This window comes from Rhynchophorus ferrugineus, unplaced genomic scaffold (genome assembly GCF_030347505.1).
Source record: "Rhynchophorus ferrugineus isolate W39M unplaced genomic scaffold, kcgeb_rfMv2 rfM9, whole genome shotgun sequence".
Classification (NCBI taxonomy): Eukaryota; Metazoa; Arthropoda; class Insecta; order Coleoptera; family Curculionidae; genus Rhynchophorus; species Rhynchophorus ferrugineus.
In genome coordinates this window covers 35,668,750-35,688,207 of record NW_027472588.1, presented here as the reverse complement: position 1 = coordinate 35,688,207, position 19,458 = coordinate 35,668,750, and the positions used below count along the sequence as shown (strand labels likewise).

General features: G+C 30.1%; 1 protein-coding gene across 3 annotated transcripts in view; it reads right to left on the bottom strand.

Moving 5' to 3' along the window:
• The window catches only part of Dyrk2 (Dual-specificity tyrosine phosphorylation-regulated kinase 2), a 123,851-nt gene that overhangs the window by 31,175 nt on the left and 73,218 nt on the right, over positions 1-19,458 (bottom strand). For all 3 annotated transcript variants that reach the window (XM_076414643.1, XM_076414641.1, XM_076414642.1), the window contains exons 2-5: positions 6,604-6,720; positions 5,816-5,923; positions 5,543-5,726; positions 3,159-3,322 (exon numbers count right to left, since the gene is read on the bottom strand). In XM_076414643.1, the coding sequence (XP_076270758.1) occupies positions 3,159-3,322; positions 5,543-5,726; positions 5,816-5,923; positions 6,604-6,720 (573 nt within the window). The remainder of the gene's footprint in view (positions 1-3,158; positions 3,323-5,542; positions 5,727-5,815; positions 5,924-6,603; positions 6,721-19,458) is intronic.

Sequence of the window (19,458 nt, the reverse complement as noted above, 5' to 3'; positions counted from 1 at the left end):
TATAAATTATAAATATAATAACATTCGGTTGGGGGAAAATGTAATTTCAATGATATTCTGATATAAAAATTGGACTGATATACTGGAAGCTCAAAAACCTAATAAATATCGCGGCAAAAAATATCGATGTTCTTGAAAATGTTTAAAAGCAATCTTATAAAAAGTATAGAGAAATATCTATTAACGAAAATATCCATATATCTGGCACAAATATCTATATTTTATGTTTCGATATGTCGATACCCTAACATAAGGGATTGAAATCTCTAATAGCAATACTCAACAGCAGTAACTAATAGAGCAAGTTCCCAATTTTATCAGCCCAGTTCTTCCACTAGGAAACAATGACAAAACCGTAAACATTTTAGCCAGATCCCTAGCAGTTCAGATTAGCTCCAAATACCCGACCCGACTGGTACTTAATAACGCTACTTACGAGGGATTAACGTCTAAAATTGCATCGTTTAAGATGGCAATAGGCGAGCACTTGATTGCACAATGCAGCGACAGATTGCGACCGACAAATTGGCATGTTCAGATTCTCGCAGGAGGAATCTCAATTCAGTCTGAATCCGTTTTTTCCTTCTTATCATTTCCTGCAGCTAGTAATATAATTAAGGCCAATTTATTAGCTTATATCTAGTGTTGGGAACTATCGACTGTTTAGTAATTGACTACTTTTTACTATCGACTGTTTCAGTCGCTATTTTTGGTTCGACTGATTTTACTACTTTTTACCACTGACTGTTTTCAGTCGCTATTTTCGGTCCCACTGATTTTGTTACTAATTACTATCGACTGTTTCAGTCGTACTGTTAATTACTATTTTTGGTTCTACTAGTTTCATTCGACTGATTTTTAATGTTCTGGCTCTGTCGTCCTAGCTGCAACCTTGACAAAAATGTACCCAATATATATAGTTTTATAATTTTTTTGGTATTTTGCTTGTAAATAACAATATATTGTGTATTAATACAGCAGCATTTTGGAACGATATTTTTCAAGATTGCTAATGTCGCAGGGTAAAAAGATTAAAATTGTGCATGATAAATAGTTAAATACTTTTGACTGTTTTTAGGCAACAATAGGTAATAATTATTATTACTCTCTTGATTTTTGTTAAACAATATTTCCATTCAACAATAAATAAACGATTTATATCATTTCATTCGGGTCATTTTTAATTGTGTCATAGATTAGTTTCTTTTGTACGATTAGTTATATATTAGTTATTTAATTTTTGTATAGTATTTATGGTTATTGAACATCTCTAGTTTTTAGATTTTGTTTAATGTCTACTATATTGTGTATATTTATTATAGTATATTATTTAAAAATAGCAATTAACACCTTAAAATACAATAAAATATTTGTGGGGTATTATTCCATTCCATAGAAAAATTCCGTTTCTTTTTACAGATCCCCAGTGTTTATATCTACTTATACCTATAACAATCTTTCTCATACATAATATTAAAGAATATATGATAAATAAGACATTAACTTTAGAGGTTATATTTAAATTCCTATTGTGTTACTGTTAATATGAATTCCGTTGAACTGCAGTCTATGAAGGATTTATTCACTTTTCATTCGATAGACATATCTAAACCATTGTAATATAAATCTCTGGCTTACAGACCACAAGCTTGTAGATGCCTGACTATACCTACGTCTTCGTTGAGATTTACAATAGTTGTCAATACTTTGGTCTTTACTTCTTTAATCCCCAAGCCATAGGCTTTGTAATGAAAACCATAACATGAAGAATGATGGAAGCTTCAACATCTCTCTTATCGAATGTAGTATTATTATTAGTTAATATCAGATCTGGCAAGGAGTTTGTGGAATAATATTGAATGCTATGTCTGATTTTAAAAGCTGTTCGCATGATTGCATTTGCTAGTATGTTGAAAGATGGTGGAAATCTTTCTAATATTGAAGATTTAAAATTAACTCTGATTGCTTTACAATTTACAGATCTGATGACTCCTGAAATATGAATTCTAAAAGACGAACAGTGGAAGACCAAATAAAGATACGGCATAACTGAATTCTCAAAATATATTATGTATCCCTATCAGTCTGTCTATGAAATATTTATTGAAGTTCTCGAAGCCCACTTAACGGTATCCCAGCTGCGTGACCCTAAAATTTTTTTATGATATATTTCTACTCTTTTAACCTTTTGAATATCTATGAATATATGTATTTGGAGCTTTAGACACTACGTAATGTAATCCCTATATTTCCATTTTTGATAAACACTCCACTAAAGTGAGATTGGTATCTTGATGAAAGGTCATTAAAGAATAAATTTAAGTTCGTAAGATGTTCGTAAGGTTTAGTAATTTTGATCCTTTTAAAATAATAAATTATGTTTGTAACTGTCAGTGTTGCGACACAATAATGTTCCTTTCTTTCTTTTATTTTTTAGTGTCGAATTTGTTCTAAATATGTATTTTTTATGTACATGTAAACAGTTTAGGAGTTTAATTTATTATTTACATAATATTTAACATAACTTATTAGATGTAAAATGATAAGCATTTATTCTTTAATGAGATAGGAAAGTCGTGATTGGATATGCTTTTTACTAGATGAAAATACGATGTACCTGCCAATTCAAGTAGCATGGTGTACTACAAAACAGCTTAAAGCTGTAGTAAAAGTATCATTTGTAACAAGTCATATGAAAGCAGTCCAAAAAGCAAAACTAAAATCTTTTCATTGTGGTAGATTTTCACGAGTATAGACGCATTTTATCTAATTTCGTTAAGTAAATTAAACTATTTATATTCATAATTTATTGGTTCAACAATTAAAGCTTCAGGATTTCAATTAGAGGCTTGGCATTGTGAACAAGTCCAACAAGGGCTTTTCGATGCTTAAGAACGTGTCCTTTTCAAATGAAATTGCAAGTAGAGGCATGCAATAGGCAAGAGGCAGATCTGCTAGTATAGGAGTACAACGAACGCTGTATATTGGGTTCAATATACAGGGTTCGGTAGCACTCGAATTACATAGAGAGCAAAATAATCGATCGAAATATGTTTACAATTCGGCTTCTCAACATAAAATTTCTTTTAAGACACCAGATATAGTAATATTTGTAAAAATATATTTCACCGAAGACTATATTATATAAACTATGTTACCTTATTATAATTTCCGCTTTCATCGTCATAGCCACCATTGTTAGGACCCCCATGTTCGCCATGGATTTTGCAAGCATCCAATCCGACATACCATATTTTCTGATACTTTTCAATTTCGCTGACTTCATAGTTGGTAAGGCGATTACCACACAAACTGATGGCTTCTGCAAGGAAAAATAACATTTTTCAATTATCGAAAACAAAAATAATATATAAAGACCAGCAATGTAGCTTTTATTGGTTCATACTTTGATCATTAACTTTTGAGCTTATTAAACGTGTAAGCTTTAGTAACGCTGACAGCTTTGACTACATTGGATATATTTTTATCCTTCATCTCAGGGAAAGGTAGCCGAACTAATATGTTCTTTCATCATCCATGAAACATAAAACATACTGATGATTAACTTTTGAGTTTGTTGATTGTATGGATTTGATTACAGCTAATAAGCATACATATTTTGTTGCCATCTTAGTGAAAGGCCATTGGATAAATCATGTTTCTTGGGCTTGACGACACATCTAAAGAATCATCGTTCCCGAAACCTGATCATTGAAGAAAAAATAGTTAATAAATATTCGATTATGAATTTACGAAATGAAATGTACTCGGTCACAGGCAAACTTTGCAATTAAGTTAAATGTAAGTATGGTTACCAAATTAAATGCCTGGCTAAATATTTGGTAATTATTAATTGATGAGCTATTCGTTTGATACTTCCTGAAGAGGTAGATCTTTCTAGATCCTTTGAATTGGACCTTTCCTTGTTTTTCTGTTCTTAAATTTTTTATTTACCTCAGCCTTTTACGTTCTTCCTTCTTCGTTCTTTATATTCGTCCCATTCTTCTCTTGTAGATCTTCCAACTTTTATCTCTCTCCATTTTTTATCTGAAACTTCTTATCTACAAATATTGCTCGCTTTCTTTGTCATTTGGCTTCTATTATATATTGTTTTAATAATTTCCTAATCCCTTCAGTTTTTCATCTCGGTATAATCTTGAATTTTTATTCATTTTTGTTTTTTTTAATATTTCATTACTTTTCATTTTTGTTGTATTTTTATTTTGCGTATTTCTGTTTCTTTTAAAAGATTATTATCTTCGTTATATCAATCTCTTCTCATTCTTATTCGTTTTGTAATGGTTGTCTTAATCATTGACGAACATATTTAAGCTCTTTTCTTACTTCTCGTTCTACTTATCGTATGTTCATTCTCCCTTTCTATTATTTGTTAAATATTTCGCATTCTATTATTCTTCTTGCTCAGTTGAGATCTCATTTTATTAATTTCTTTTTATTTTTGTATATATATATATATATATATATATATATATATATATATATTATATATATGTGTATGTATGTGTAAATTGAACAAATCTGTCTTGCTATTATTCTCCTTAGTTCTCTTTACTACTTGCTTTCTCTTGTTTGTTCCTTTCTCTCTTCCATTTCTCCTACCCGTGTTTATTATCGCTCTTTTTGAGCTATTTTATTTACACCATTACACATTTTTCTTTTATTTTCACAAATACTCTTTTATTTTCTAGAACTTAGAAAGGTATATTCTCTATTCAAATGGTTCTGAAGTCTGTATAAATGTATGTTGTTCAAATCTGACGATGCATTCTAAAATTCGAAGTTATTTTATGTTCCAGGATGATATAATGTAAATTATTCGTTATTCGAAGGTTATGAGGAGAATTGCAGTCAAAGGTCAATTTCCATAAGCCAGCAAATAATATAATCGTCCAAGTATCATAGTCGCGTTATCAAAAGGGGCTTGCTCTATTAGTAAGGATATTTAAGAAGAAAGAAACTCTTATATTGATTTAATCTAATTCCCATTCTCAACGCCTTTATTACATTTCGATAGAGATACATTTTCGCTATAAATATTTATATGTCTATTCTCATTATAAGAGGAGTTTTGTTGGACCATTAAGAAACTCGGAACAAAATGGTCTATCGTTAAGCAAAACCCAATCAAGCCAAACAGCGGCCTGGCCTGGCCTTAATAAAATTATATTACAGGTACTTTGATTATTTTCCTCGGGCTTTATTATCGCCAATATCGCCCTGATAAAGGTTGGTTAGATGAAGTTACAGTCAATTTATTTTATGTAGCCTTTCCCAGGATGCCAGAGATTAAGCTGATGAAGTTTGAGAGTAGGTTGAGATTTCCACGTTTTACTTTCAAGACGGTATACTTTATTTGGTGTAAAAATTAGGCTTCTATATTGATGTAAGGATTAAATAGAAGGAACTGTGTTATTAAATGGTAATCATTCTATGTTGAAATATAAGTTAAATCATTTTGACAATTACAAATCTGTTCTTTCTTTTCCGTTTCCCTTCCGTGAGCTCATGAATAATAACTTACCTGCAGGGGTTACTGGATACAACGATATTGGATCCTTATTGTTATTGGTAACTTCATGATCTTTGTGGGAGTTATTGTTGATGGAGGGCAACGAGTCCACCATCGGTGTGACTGGAGTTGAAACTGTTGAGCCTTGGTTTAAATTCAGTCTAGACGACGATTTGGTTGTATCTAAATGTTGCAGCTGCAATTATAAACCGATATTTAGATTTGAATTTATTTGCGATGAATAATTATGATAAATTATGAATGAACTGTATAAGAATTACTTACATCTGAATTAAAAAACGCACTCCTTGATATGCCATTTCTGTAACTTGCACTCAGATGCCGAGATGTGTTCGAGCTGGAATGAGATCCATAGTGTTCTGAGCGGTGTGGCTGGAAACAATATATGACGGTGAGCATTTGTTATCTATCTCTATTCTATATCTATTCAAGTTAATGATCTTTTTTGCTCTTCAGAGAAACAGATCTAGAAAATATCGATACTTTAAACAAAATAATCAAAAAATCAGAATATCGAAATGTATTACATCAGTATCTGTATCTGTATATCTGTTGTAATACATTGAAAATGTATCGATATATGGATTTCAAATCCATTTTAGGTCGTCGACGTAGTTAATCTTTATATTCAAATATCAATAGTTTTTGGAATCGAAAGAAAAAGTATCAAAAATTATGGTTTCGAGAATCCAATACATTTTACAAGTTTTTTAATCGGTCACATATATCGCAATGTGAAGAGCAATGATCATCTTTTGGTAGTCAAAATAATACATCTAAAAACAATAGATATTTCTTCTAGAATATCGATATTTTTTTCGGATTTGATACATTTTTTAGAATATTGTTAATTTTCTTAAGTGTCAAAATATATTTTTCAAATAATTGTAGCCGGAGCAATGAATTTGGATATATTTTTAGAAATCATTGAACATCATATTAATAAATCAGATTGAGCAAATCGATATGTCGATGTTTAAAAAATATATCGAAAAAGAAGAATCGAGGATGTGCTTGTTGGTGTGTGGTGATAGACGGGAACTTGTTATTACCTGACTATAGTTGTTAAGGGCAGTTTTTGATATTATTGGACCGTTTTTCGTCGTTATTTTTACTAGATGTCCGGAGTTTGAGGAGAGGACCTCCTTTTGATGATGTGAGGTCGGATTCTGAAAGAAAAAGAAAAAAATATTAATACTTATTCAATTAAGATAATCAAATATTTACAGTATTTTGTTATAATCTAGTACAATTCCCTATTCAAAAACTTGCAGGTTGGTTATACATCATCCACCGGGAAGGTCTTAGTATTTTATCACTTTTCTGTCAAAAACTTCATTTATAATTGTATCATTATGTAACCACAGCATTTGTAACTATTTTATAAACTCAAAAATCGTTTTTAAGAATATCGTATTGAACAATGAAGACAATGGAGTTAAAAACCGAATAAACTAAGGCGTTAAAAGCCATTTTTGGTATTAAGTAGTGTTGGGAACTATCGACCGAAATCGACTATCGACTGTTTAGTAATTGATTACTTTTAACTATCGACTGTTTCAGTCGCTATTTTCGGTCCGTCTGATTATGTTAGTGTTATGATTTTTTTGGTAGTTTTCTTGTAAATAACAATATATTGTATACTAATGTAGCAGCATTTTGGAAGGATATTTTTCAAGACTGTTAATGTAATAGGGTAAAAAGATTAAAATTATGAATGATAAATAGTAATATATAAACGTAAATAGTCTTTTTATGGCAATATGATTAGGTGTATGTTTAATTTTTATTTAATATTTGTGGTTATTGTACATCTTTAGTTTTTAGGTTTTGTTTAGGTTCTATTGTATTGTCTAAAATTATTATAGTATATTATTTGAAAATAGCAATTAGCATATTAACATAGGATAAAACATTTGTGAGGTATTATTCCATTTCCTACAAAAATTCCAGATCCACAGAACATTCAAATATAAAAGTAATTCTACTTCCTTTAAACTGAAATCCAAGCAATTATCTCCGTCCTTTCCTCTCTCACAATTTATACCATAAAGCGTTCGGTCATCTTCGTCTGACATCACAAATTAAAATAAAACAGTTGAACCGTGCATTTGACTGAAAATAGTAATTACTATTTTTAGTCGCTAGTTTTTTGACTATCGACTGTTTCGACTGTTTTCCGAATATCGACTGTTTCGGCTGTTTTCCGTCAATAGTTCCCAATATTAGTATTAAATTGCTATAAGTAATGGTAAATATACTAGTATGTAAGCTTTATTATTAAAAAGAACGAATACATTATAAATAATAACGCATTATTATCATCAGACACATAATCTTAAGGATTACTTATTATTATAATGAATATTAGAGAAAATTTGGTCATGTTTATAGAATAAAAAGCTGATATTGTGGTCTATTATTGTTAATTCTAATAAGTAATTAAATAATATTATAATTGTACAGTCAATCACAACAATGGTAAGCCCTGGTGTACTGAATATATAGTAACGATTCTCAAAACGAACAATTAAATCATACTGTTTATCGTTTTTGAACCAAAAATTGACACAAGCTGACATCGTAATTGGCGTTCATCGAATAATGTAATCCCGTATTTTCTAATCCTAAGAATAGATGATGAAAATTAATGAGTTCACTGAACTAAAATTTATACCAATCAGCTCGTGTTAGAAGTGTTGTTAAATAAACACAATTAGAGATATGGTGGGTTTATACTGAGTAGATAATGATATAGGAGCTGTAAACTCAATGAATGGTGTAAAAGCTCTCGTTGAAAATTGTTTCAATGGTCGGATCGAAAATATCACTGTTTAGATTTAAAATTAAAAATCATAAAAAAGTTGCAATGTATTAAGCGTTGAAATTATTTGATTAAAAATATATCTGTTATTAAAAAACTTATTAGAAATTATATGTTATCAAAAAATTAAAAAAAATAATTGTTGTACTGCAGAAAGAGTAGAACCATCGCCTGAAACAGTGAAATTATGTAGAAGCAAAAAAAGTGTGTCGAATTGTACAATGTACAATTGAAAAAAAATGTACATAGAACATAAGACATGGACACTAATTAGTAGTAGGGAAGGTGTTTTTGATTATTAATATATTGTTTAAAAAAAAATAAAAATGCTTGAATACATGTTACAAAGTCGTCATAGTGGCCAGTCATTTTCCCTTCTGATTATAACTTATGGCCTTATGGTGTTAATGTGTATTAAATATCATTGGGCACATTTATAGCCAACTTCATGTTGATGCCTCACTGACAGGCTTCACTTTTCAGTATGTGTCATTTCGTCGAAGTGTGGACAATAGAGTACAAATAGAGGTTTTACACCACTTTTTTGATTGGTTCACTTGTTTATTTGTTTCAGTTTGTTTATGAGGTCATTTTTGGGTAATAATAAATTTTGGTTAAATATAATCACTATTATTTGAATATAATGTATCTTCATTCTTAAAAGTTTTATGTATCCAATGTATGTGCGGAAATAAAAAAACAGACGTAATTTTCCTTGGACGAAACAACCCAAGTTAGCTAGATTAAGGATATGTGTGTGTGTGACTTAGCATTGCTTTTTTCTGGTACGTATACAATTGTTTATATAAAGCATTTGTGTTCATATATATTATTATTTACAGGGATACAACAGAAGAAAACATGAAAACAAAATAAAAGTTTTTGTTACTCTTTAAAAAGTTGTTTGTAAAGTGCCATCAATTTAAAACATAATTATTTTGAAAGGGTTCACTTACTTGAAACAAATGTACATTGGTAAAGATACTTATAATTAGTATTTTAGCTTAAGGCTCTTTAACCGAGATAACCTTTTCAACAAGAATGTTAATAAAATACATTAATACAAAATAGTATAATACAATTTGTAGACCAACAAGATAAGGTTGATTTTATAGACAAGAGATTATCATGCTTGTTTTGTTATATTGTTAATATATGCTTAAGCTGTTTCTTTAACTCCTTGATTTTACCATTTTACTTTTTGGTATGTTCCTCCTTTCTCATCCTCTATGTCTTTCTCTTTACGATTTAATTGTTTCAATTATCTGTTCCATAATTTACACAATAACGTTGTAAAAATTATTATAACTTGTCTCAATACATTTTTGTGCTGAATAAGTATGTAAAATATTAACACACAGAGTTTCAGCTATGCTGCACTACTTTTAGTATGAGGAAACAAAAAGATACAAACTTTATATGTTTTATACGTCTTATTTGAATTGATAGCACTAAAGGTTGCCTTCTGTTACAATAAATGCTCAATTCTTTATAAAGAAAAAACCATAGAGACATATATATACTATATTATAAACTTGAATTTAGTTGATCAAGTTAACATTAGTACAGTGGTATAAAATATTGTAATATCTAATAAAAACATCAAACGCGTTTTAAAATAAATGGTGTAATAATAATGTAATCCTGTTCGTAACGCGTTAAATTGCATTAAATCATTCTATCCGATTCGTTGTTTAAAGATACGGAAAAAACCGGTTTAAAACAAATCTATTTTTCGCGAAAGATTTAAGGAACTGTTTCCCCATTTTTCTTTTCGTTTCACCACGGTAAATAATCGGTCTATCAAAAATTCGATTTGTCAAGACAAGAAACGGGAAGGGAAGGGGATTTTTTCCTACGATTATCATCATCGGCGTTGTTGCGGTCTGTGTTGCCGGAAAAATGGGTTCGTTTCTCGATACGTGCGCTGCCGCCATCAACCTACATTCACGTCGCGGCGGAGGCTTTGAGGGGACCAAAAGTAGGTCGCGAGTTCGCGGGAGAGGGGGAGGACAATTTTTGATATTGTCATTTCGGCATGGCCCACTTTGTTTCGTAATAGAATCTTACTATGGACTTTTTTGTTGTCTACAGATGTATTGTTTAATTGATAGTACGGCAATTCGACGCTTTTATCTCGCGTTTGTCCGCGTTGTGGTACTTGTGCAAGCTCTGAAGCGTTTTAACAATTAGATTACTTTATTTATTTGGTAATAAAATGTTAATCATATATTTTGTTATACAGATATTAATGTGTTTTTGTCGTCGGCCAGTTAATTATGTTCCTTTTATAAAAAAGTAATATACATCTATATATTTTTCCAATCAGTACAATTGTCGTTTTAATATATGGTATATTCAAAATTACAGTGAACTTGTGTCGTCGAGATGTTTAATGTGTAGCTTGCCGCAGTTTCTAAATTCTTTTTAGAATCAGACAATGTTTTCTATCTCATTTTATTCTAGTTAGAAAGAGACACAATGCTGTCCGATACCGTAAAAGTCGTTCCGTTGTCAAATGTCTGCAAAATTCTTCAAAATGTTAATCTACATGTTATAACCCGGCAAAGGTTGTTTTAACGCTTTGCTTCTTTTGATAAATTTCAAATAGCTGCTTTGTACAACTCTGATTGAATATGCCGAAGCTAGACAGAACAGAAATAATGGAGGTCCCATATTGGCAGCAAAATTCGATAGGGAGGTGAACACTTTTACTGTTAAATATTATCCTCATACGAGGAGTGTGACGTTAGCTCTATCAGAGATCAAATATATGAAAAAATGGGTAGTTTTTTTAATATAAACATAATTTAATACAATTATTTCAGAGGAAACTATTAGTCTGAAAAGTATCCGTAGGAAGCTCAGATATATGCAGCTCTTTGGGGAATACAGAACATCTTTTCATACACCCTTGGATAATATAGATTTTAAATAACCTAAAACATTGCAAATATTTTCAAAATAATATATCGCCAAAATATATGCCAAAAATTTACCAAACTTTTTACATTACTAATACAAATTACTTTTTATCTTTGGTAGAAACCATTAGACGAGACCTAACTAAACTCAAACTATTCGTAAAGAATTATCTATAATTTAGAAAACATTTTCCATCAATATGTTAATTTCGTCTATAGTCTTAATTTCCGTCATTATAATTGTACTCATATACTTAATGTACTATTTGAAGAAGTTTTAATAAAGCGAATATCAATAGCATTCGGACATGTGTTTTTAATATATTCTCTCATAGGGTTATATTGTTTTAATATTTGTTTTGAAAATAATGAATAACTATTTTGTCTACTTTGTAGAAGGGTTCTTTGTGTATTGTTACTTTATCACACACTTTTATCTTTGAACTATATCAGCAAATCATATATATTTAAATTTAATTTTTTTGGATAAGGAACGTTTTTCAAAGAACATACTGTATTAATTTACTTGTCTAAGTTCAATGTTAATTAAAGGTAATCACGAGTTAAAACCAACTCGTTGACATTACGAGTGCATTAAATTCGGTAGTCAGATAAAAAAAATATCAATTGTTTTTCCTCCACACTATCTACTAATTAGCATTTAACTTCCTTTATTTTTCTGATTACGTCGCCTTCTTTATATTTTTACCTTGATCTATGAGCAATATTGATACAATATCAAGGGTATGATTTCGATTAACCATTCTTTAAATAACTTTCATTCATTTTACATGTTAGTATTAGGAAATTTATCTGAGCACAATAGAATATAATATACTATTATAATCGATTGTGCTATTCAATAAATGATTGATAAATACAAGTAATAAAATGTGTAATTTATTTAATAAAACGTGGGCCGGCTGGGCTTGCGCAGTGGTCAAGGTTCGAATCCTATTGGGGCATGGGCGTAATTTTTTCTCTTAAAAGTTAGAAATCCGACCAGGAAAATGATCCCAGTCACGCCGATAACCATGCGGGATAAGAACGGATGTCTTCTGGGATGGTCTCTAAGCCGGCCACTGGCCAATCAGTAGGCTTAGTGCCGATGTTTCGGAGCCTACGTTAAGCGTAGGTCCAATCCAGATAAACCTTAATAGGAGACTTTAAAATACAACAATAAATTGAAATATATATTCTTTATCAATAAATAATTATATTCGTAACATGTAATTGCTTAATCCTATCTTCACACAATGATTAACTTATCCTCAATTATGTTATGACAACTATTATCATAAAATATAATTAAAGGTCACTATTGCTAACAACATATTAATCTGTGTATTTTAATGAATTTGAGTTATTCCACCATATTTAGGATTCTAATGGTTTAATGATAGTTTTCTTTATAGACAATGTGTAAATATATTATGAGTGAGTCAAAGAATCACTCAACCACTATTAAAATGCAGTTCAATTTGTCCTGAGATGATGGAATGTCATTTTTGAGCCTGATTACTGGCGTGACTAGGATCATTTTCGTTGTGGGATTTTACACTCTTGCCTAGAACATTCACAAATTTTAAACATAATCACAAACATAAATTTACGACCATGCCGCAGTAGGATTCGAACCCGCGGCTATCGCACCAGTAGGAGGACCGTACCATCGCCTTTACCACTGCGCTACCAAGCCGGCTGTTATTCTTTTTGATTTCCAAATCCAGGATCCATTTATTTTCTTGTGAACCGATTGTAAATAGCAAATGTGTTTTATATAGGTTATCATATTGAGTCTTTCTTATGCTATACTTTAAAAAGTTGTCTTTTTCATCAACCAAGGTTTATATAAATAGGATTTATTGCTTAGCATTTATTGCATTACAATAACGAATATTTCGTTGGAAGATATCCGAACTTACCCAGCCTGGTTACTGTCAGCGTAATGATGATTGTTTCTAGTTATATTTTAACTTTTGTGTAAGAATAGCTACAAACATGGACATCCTATCTTCTTGAGCTAATAAACTTATCGTCCTTTCCTTTCTCTTTCTTTTGTTTTTAATATGGATCTAAGACTATTATGAGTTGTAACGTTTTATTATTACATGTCATGTCAATGAATAATCACTGTGTTACTTTAGGTTGAAATTAAGTAATTTTTTTGTTCTATGGCGCACAATACTAAACAACCACGATGTTATTTTAAAACAGGCGGCGAAATATATCATAATGTAGAACAGGGAAAATCCTATGAGAAATAAATTTCCGTCAAATACAATTTCGAAACTATCTGCGCGAGTATTTTTAGTTCAGAATGGAATAAGAAAAACTGGGATATTTTTAGATCGGGTTTGTTTACCAACCACCCCTCCGATGACGTCACGGCGTCGAACTTCTTGCCAAACCATCCGGAAAGGATAATCATAAAACTTCACGGTCTCCTTCCTACCCCGATGGTCTTATTTTTCATTTCAGAATGATCTTTGGGTTATGAAAGTCCCGAAAAGGGCGTGCGATGCGTATACGTTCCGCCTATAATAGGGGATGAAACACCATAAATGTTATTGATGATATTGCCAAGTGTAAATAGATTCGAGCCATTTCCATTTATTTCTCTTTTTTATACATTGAAAGTGTTTTTTTATATAAATAATAGTAATATTGGGACCAAACGGGAGTAGGATTATCCTTGATAAAGCTTACGAAGGTAAAGTAGTATGTTCAGCTATATTCTTAGATATAGCACAAGCCTTTGATAATGAATGCATTGACGGTCGTTCATAAGCTATAGAAAATGTTACTGAAACAACACATCTTACATCACAAACAGATTGTTTAGAATAAAAAAAGGGGAAGCCTACTCTATAATAAAAGAAGCTAAAGTAGGGGTACCATAAGTCTATTGGGGCCAATTATCTACCTACTCTACACATATGATATACTATAAATGGAAAATATCAGGATGGCTACATTTGCTGATGATACTGCGATTCATGTTGTCGGCGACAATAGCGAATAAGACAAATTACAACAGATACGTGAAAATTGAAATAATTTGACACAAACCTAGAAAATTGATAATATATTAAATAAATAATAATCTCTGATACTCTGTGATAAAATACATCATACAGTTGGTGGTATGGTGATAGTGATGTTAGATAAATATCTAAATAAGCCTCTTGGAAGTTCTAGTAACTAGACCAATTGCTTATCGATGGACTATGATATGATTTTCCTAAACGTGGAGCTATGGAAAGCTGGGTTTCTCTTCCATACTTTTAGTATGCCCTACTTCTAATACTCATAAATGAACCACTGAACCTAATGAACTGAATTTGCCTACGGTCTAAATAATTCGAATAGCAGATGGAAGATTCGTGTTCGCTATCGACAATCCTACTTTTATAGACAGGTCAAGCAGAAATAGTCGTCATCTATATAGATTTTACATTCTTGCTATACGAGCAAATCGAGATCATGACTTACCTTCCTTTCTTACTTATCACCAGTAGACAGTTACAAGAGGCTTCAAGCTTCTTAAAGCTTCAAGTGTTTAAAATAGCTTCATTGTTAAAGTATAGTATTTTTTCTTTAGTTAAAAAAAGGCTTCAGTGTTAAATACAATAATGAAATGTTACTAGTTTCTAGGGACTTTCGAGTTATGTAGTTGTTAGTTATATATAAGTGTCAGTCAAGAGAAAAACCACGTTGTTGTATATAGATCATTTGTTAGTTCGTCTTCAAAAGTTTAGATAGGTGTATTAAATAATTAAAGTTATTTGTTAAAGTAATCTCAGAATATTAGTTAATAACCTAAAATCTTAACATTCATAATAGCTGGATTATTTATATTTTAACAGTTAACAAATGTGCTCATAGCGAAAAAACGAATTTATATAAAACTCAAAAGGCAGAAACTCTAATATGTTATTTTAAATATATTTTAAACTAAATTACTATCGTTTTATTTTACATTAAAAAGTAAATAATATTGAGAAGCATCGTTTTCATTATTTAGTGAAAGTACAGTGAAATAACAGTTCTATAAATACTAGTAAAATTTTTTAACAGTCGTACAACATCCCCATTTTAATGAATTTAACAGAAAAACAAGCACAATATTTGTTGTTGCTTGCTGTATTGAAGTCAGCGTAGAAATGTAGCCATAAAATTACGTACTATGAATTTAGATTAGTGTATTCTCATCTTTTATCTAAATAATGTGCCTTATATTTAAATATTTAAATAAGAAATGAGTTTTGTTTTTTATAAAGTCTGTCTCTAGGTTAATGATATACAATTTGTTTATTTTATTTTATTCATCTATTATGCTTTTACTACTTAGTTGACAAGATGTATGTATTGGAGATAGTGTAGGAGTATAACTGAAATGAGAATGTTGACTAGAACACACTGGTAAGAAGAATAGGTTACGTGAAAAGTTGTGAATATTCATATCATGATTACATAAACTAAAGTATGTTAGTTTTTGGTTAGTATTTCTTCAAAAATTTCATTATTGGGTAGTTCTACAATCACCAATGGTAAACCATGTACAAGAGCATGTCAAGAATCACCTTTTTACCACTAAGAGCTGTATGTATGTTTTATTTGGTAGCCTAGGTTTCTACACTTTTCTGCGGTACCTGGTGATAGCTTCGACCCAAGCTTTCTTAGGTTGTTTTATGGCCCTTAGTCTTAGCATCAACTAAGTTGTCTCCTTTCAATATATTCGTCTTCTATTTTATATTGAGGTCTCTTCTTATTTCTGTGTTTCTCATTCTGCTCATCTTTGTTACTCTTCTCATACTTTTAAAAATATTGATTTCCCTGCTAGTTCGTAAATTTTGTGCTGTTGTTTTTTCAATTTTACATTTCTATATATATATATATATATATATATATATATATATATAATAGCAATTTCATAGATATCTATGATTATTTTAATAATAAACAATATTATTTATGGATTTGTAGCCATTAGAATAGAACGGAATTCAAAAAAGACTACAAATAATAAGGGCAAATTGCAAGACTAGATTTTCTCGAGCACGCTAACTATATAGTAGCTTGTATCGTAAAAGAAAAAGTCGAAAGTAAATCAATTTAAAAGCACAAAATATGGAGTTCTTCATGCGAATTCTGCAATCTATTCAACTGGAATCGACATCAGGAAAGTAATATGACGACGAAAGTTGGTAATTTCGATATCGTTTACTATATCGCATGCAGCATAACCATTCCAAATTGTTTCATGTCGATAAAAACATCTTATTCAGTTCGAATGCCCTGAAAAACTGGTGAATAATTGATATAGGATTAGTGATTGTCACCAAATGATGTATGGAAAGACCATTGATGGATATAATTATCAAGTGGATTAACTGTTTATCAAGTGAAGTCTTATTATTTTATGTTACTTAATAAGTTACTATAGTATATTGTAATTTATAATTGAATTTATTTGTACTTTGATAAATATGATTTTGCCCATTAAACCACAAGACGAATTATAATTTAAATAGAGAACTATAGACAATTATTTCTCAAATAATTCTTCTTAAAGCTCAAAAGTAATTGCAGTATATAGTTAATTAGTATATAGTTTAAATAAATTGAATACATTGGTATTTGCAACCATTAGTGCTAAGATAAGCGATACATATTGCATGTCTTAAGGCGAAATATTGGATAATCTTCATGACTAGATTTTGAGGTCATCATACAGTTCATAAGCGTTGGTAATTATTCAAAGAACTTTATTTCGGATCCCATAAGATCAAATATGCTTTATAATTGACTAACGTCTTTGATTTTAGGTAAAGTTTGATCTGCTCTACTTTTTGTATAATGTGATGTTCCCAATTTCAATATAAAGAAATGAAGTTAATAGAAAACACGAAAAAATGAATACTGCATCAGTGAATAAGTCCCGGTCTTAACTACTTTCCTTCAAGTTTGATATATTACAGCTTTCCTCTGATATTCTTGGGTCCTTTACTTGTTATACGTTTTTTTTGAGTCAGTCCTCTTTCTCCGGAGCATTCTTTTAATACCTGCACAGAGCAAGTAGTCACTGGAGATCAGATCTGGACTATAAGATGAGTATCCAAGCGATTTAAATCACAATTCTCTCATTTAGCCCATTGATTTTATTATCTTTAGAGCTGTTTTACTAAAATCACTGTAACTCTAAAACTAAACGCCAGATTGACATGATATTTTTGGCTAGGATTTTTCTAAATAAGCTATTCAATTATTATTAAGTAATACCAATTAAAATTCTTTTTTTTACGAAAACTAATTTATCAAAACTGAATAACAGTATATTAAAACTAGTGGATTGTCAAGGATATTGTACCTGTACCTCAAGTAAAAAACAAACTTATCCTTGTCAGTTATTTAAATTGTATCAGGAGAATTACAAAACCAAATCAAAGATTAATAATTTCAGTCTAGAGACATGTATACCAAGGACCGTTTTTATACAAATATTTATAACGGCCTACTGGAAAGGACATTTAAAATGCGCATACTGATGGACCATCTCATTGCATTATGTATTTTGTTAAACATGCGTGACAAAGGTCTGGATTTTGTTTTGAATTGTCCTTTTGCATTATTTATTAGTATTTTTCTTCAAGCTTTCATCTTGCTCTAAGCACATATCCAGAAAAAATAAATAAATATAATTGAATTTGAATTTCTTAAGGAGTTAGTGAATAAGAAATCTATCCAGATATCAGTTCAAAGGCCATCTACAATAAACCTGAAATTATTTGAAAAGCTGGTCTGATTTTACCTTAATACAGAAAAACGATACCGAAGTGGTATTTTAATTAACTAAAGTATTTCAATCGAACAGTTAGCTAGAGAAAAATTATCATATGTGAAATATGAAATTTATATGAGAAATACATTAAAAATCCTATTAGTTATTTAAGATGTCGGGCACTGAATATGTGACCCAGAGATTTTGAAGTTCACCTTATACCACGGTCTTCGGATTATTATAGAAATGTGTATGAGGTTATAAAAGAAATCGTAAATAAAAGGGGGTGTTTAAATTAAAGGTTTTAATTTTTTAGGACGATTTTATGGATAGAAATCCCATTTAGAAGAGAAGCAGATTTCTTTTTTAAATACTTCTTCCTTAGAGTAGGAACTTTTTCTTTATGGATTAGTTATCAAAATATAGGTGTTTTCAATAATTAATTTAATTGACGAAAGTCTCTTTATTGGATAAATTTATAATAAAATAAAAAATATAGTATCTTAAATAAGAATTTTACTGTTAAAATTTTAATAAATTCGACCATTTCAATTTGTTTTTACTAAGTAATATATCATATTTCAGTTAGTTTTGTTAAAGTTAACTTCATTAACACTTCAAATGTAATTGAAATTAATATTTTTATAATAATAGAGTTTGAACTGTAGAAATACCTAAATGAATGTGTTGATGTGCTTTAATTTTATTATAATTATTCTATATTTTATTAATAATATCCTACATTAATAGAGCAAATATAACGTAGTAGTATATTATTATTTATTTATAACTGATTTATATAATTTTTTGAATACTTTGACTCCACTCATTCTGCGAATATTGTTGATCTTCATTTTTCATACAGACTTTGAGTAAGATTTAAGTTTTCCCTAGTTTTCCTTTATGATACACATTGTTATATGCCTAGCATTATACGTCTAGAAAATCGAATTATTTCGGTGTAATTTAACTCGACAAAAAAGGAAGGTGTCATTTTTTACAATAGCATTCATATAAATACCCAAGAGGAATATTATGAAAACAAATTTTGTATATTTTATGAGTTGCTTTTGTGAGAAAATATTATTTATACATAGTAGCGGGATTCATATTCATATCCACCGTTACCTAATTACAGTATTATGCTCATTTATTTATAGAGTACCGTATGTCTAGAGACGAGTAAAAGGTTGCGAAAGCTGATTATACAGGATCCATTACTTACATATTATATGATAATAATTATACCATTATAATTACATACACCGATAAGGCCGTCTAAAAGGGATTGTCGGCCTATCCCATAACATGGTTATTGATCAATCCGAGCTTAGTATATGTTGGATGTTGTAAAATCTTCATGGCACATGAATTT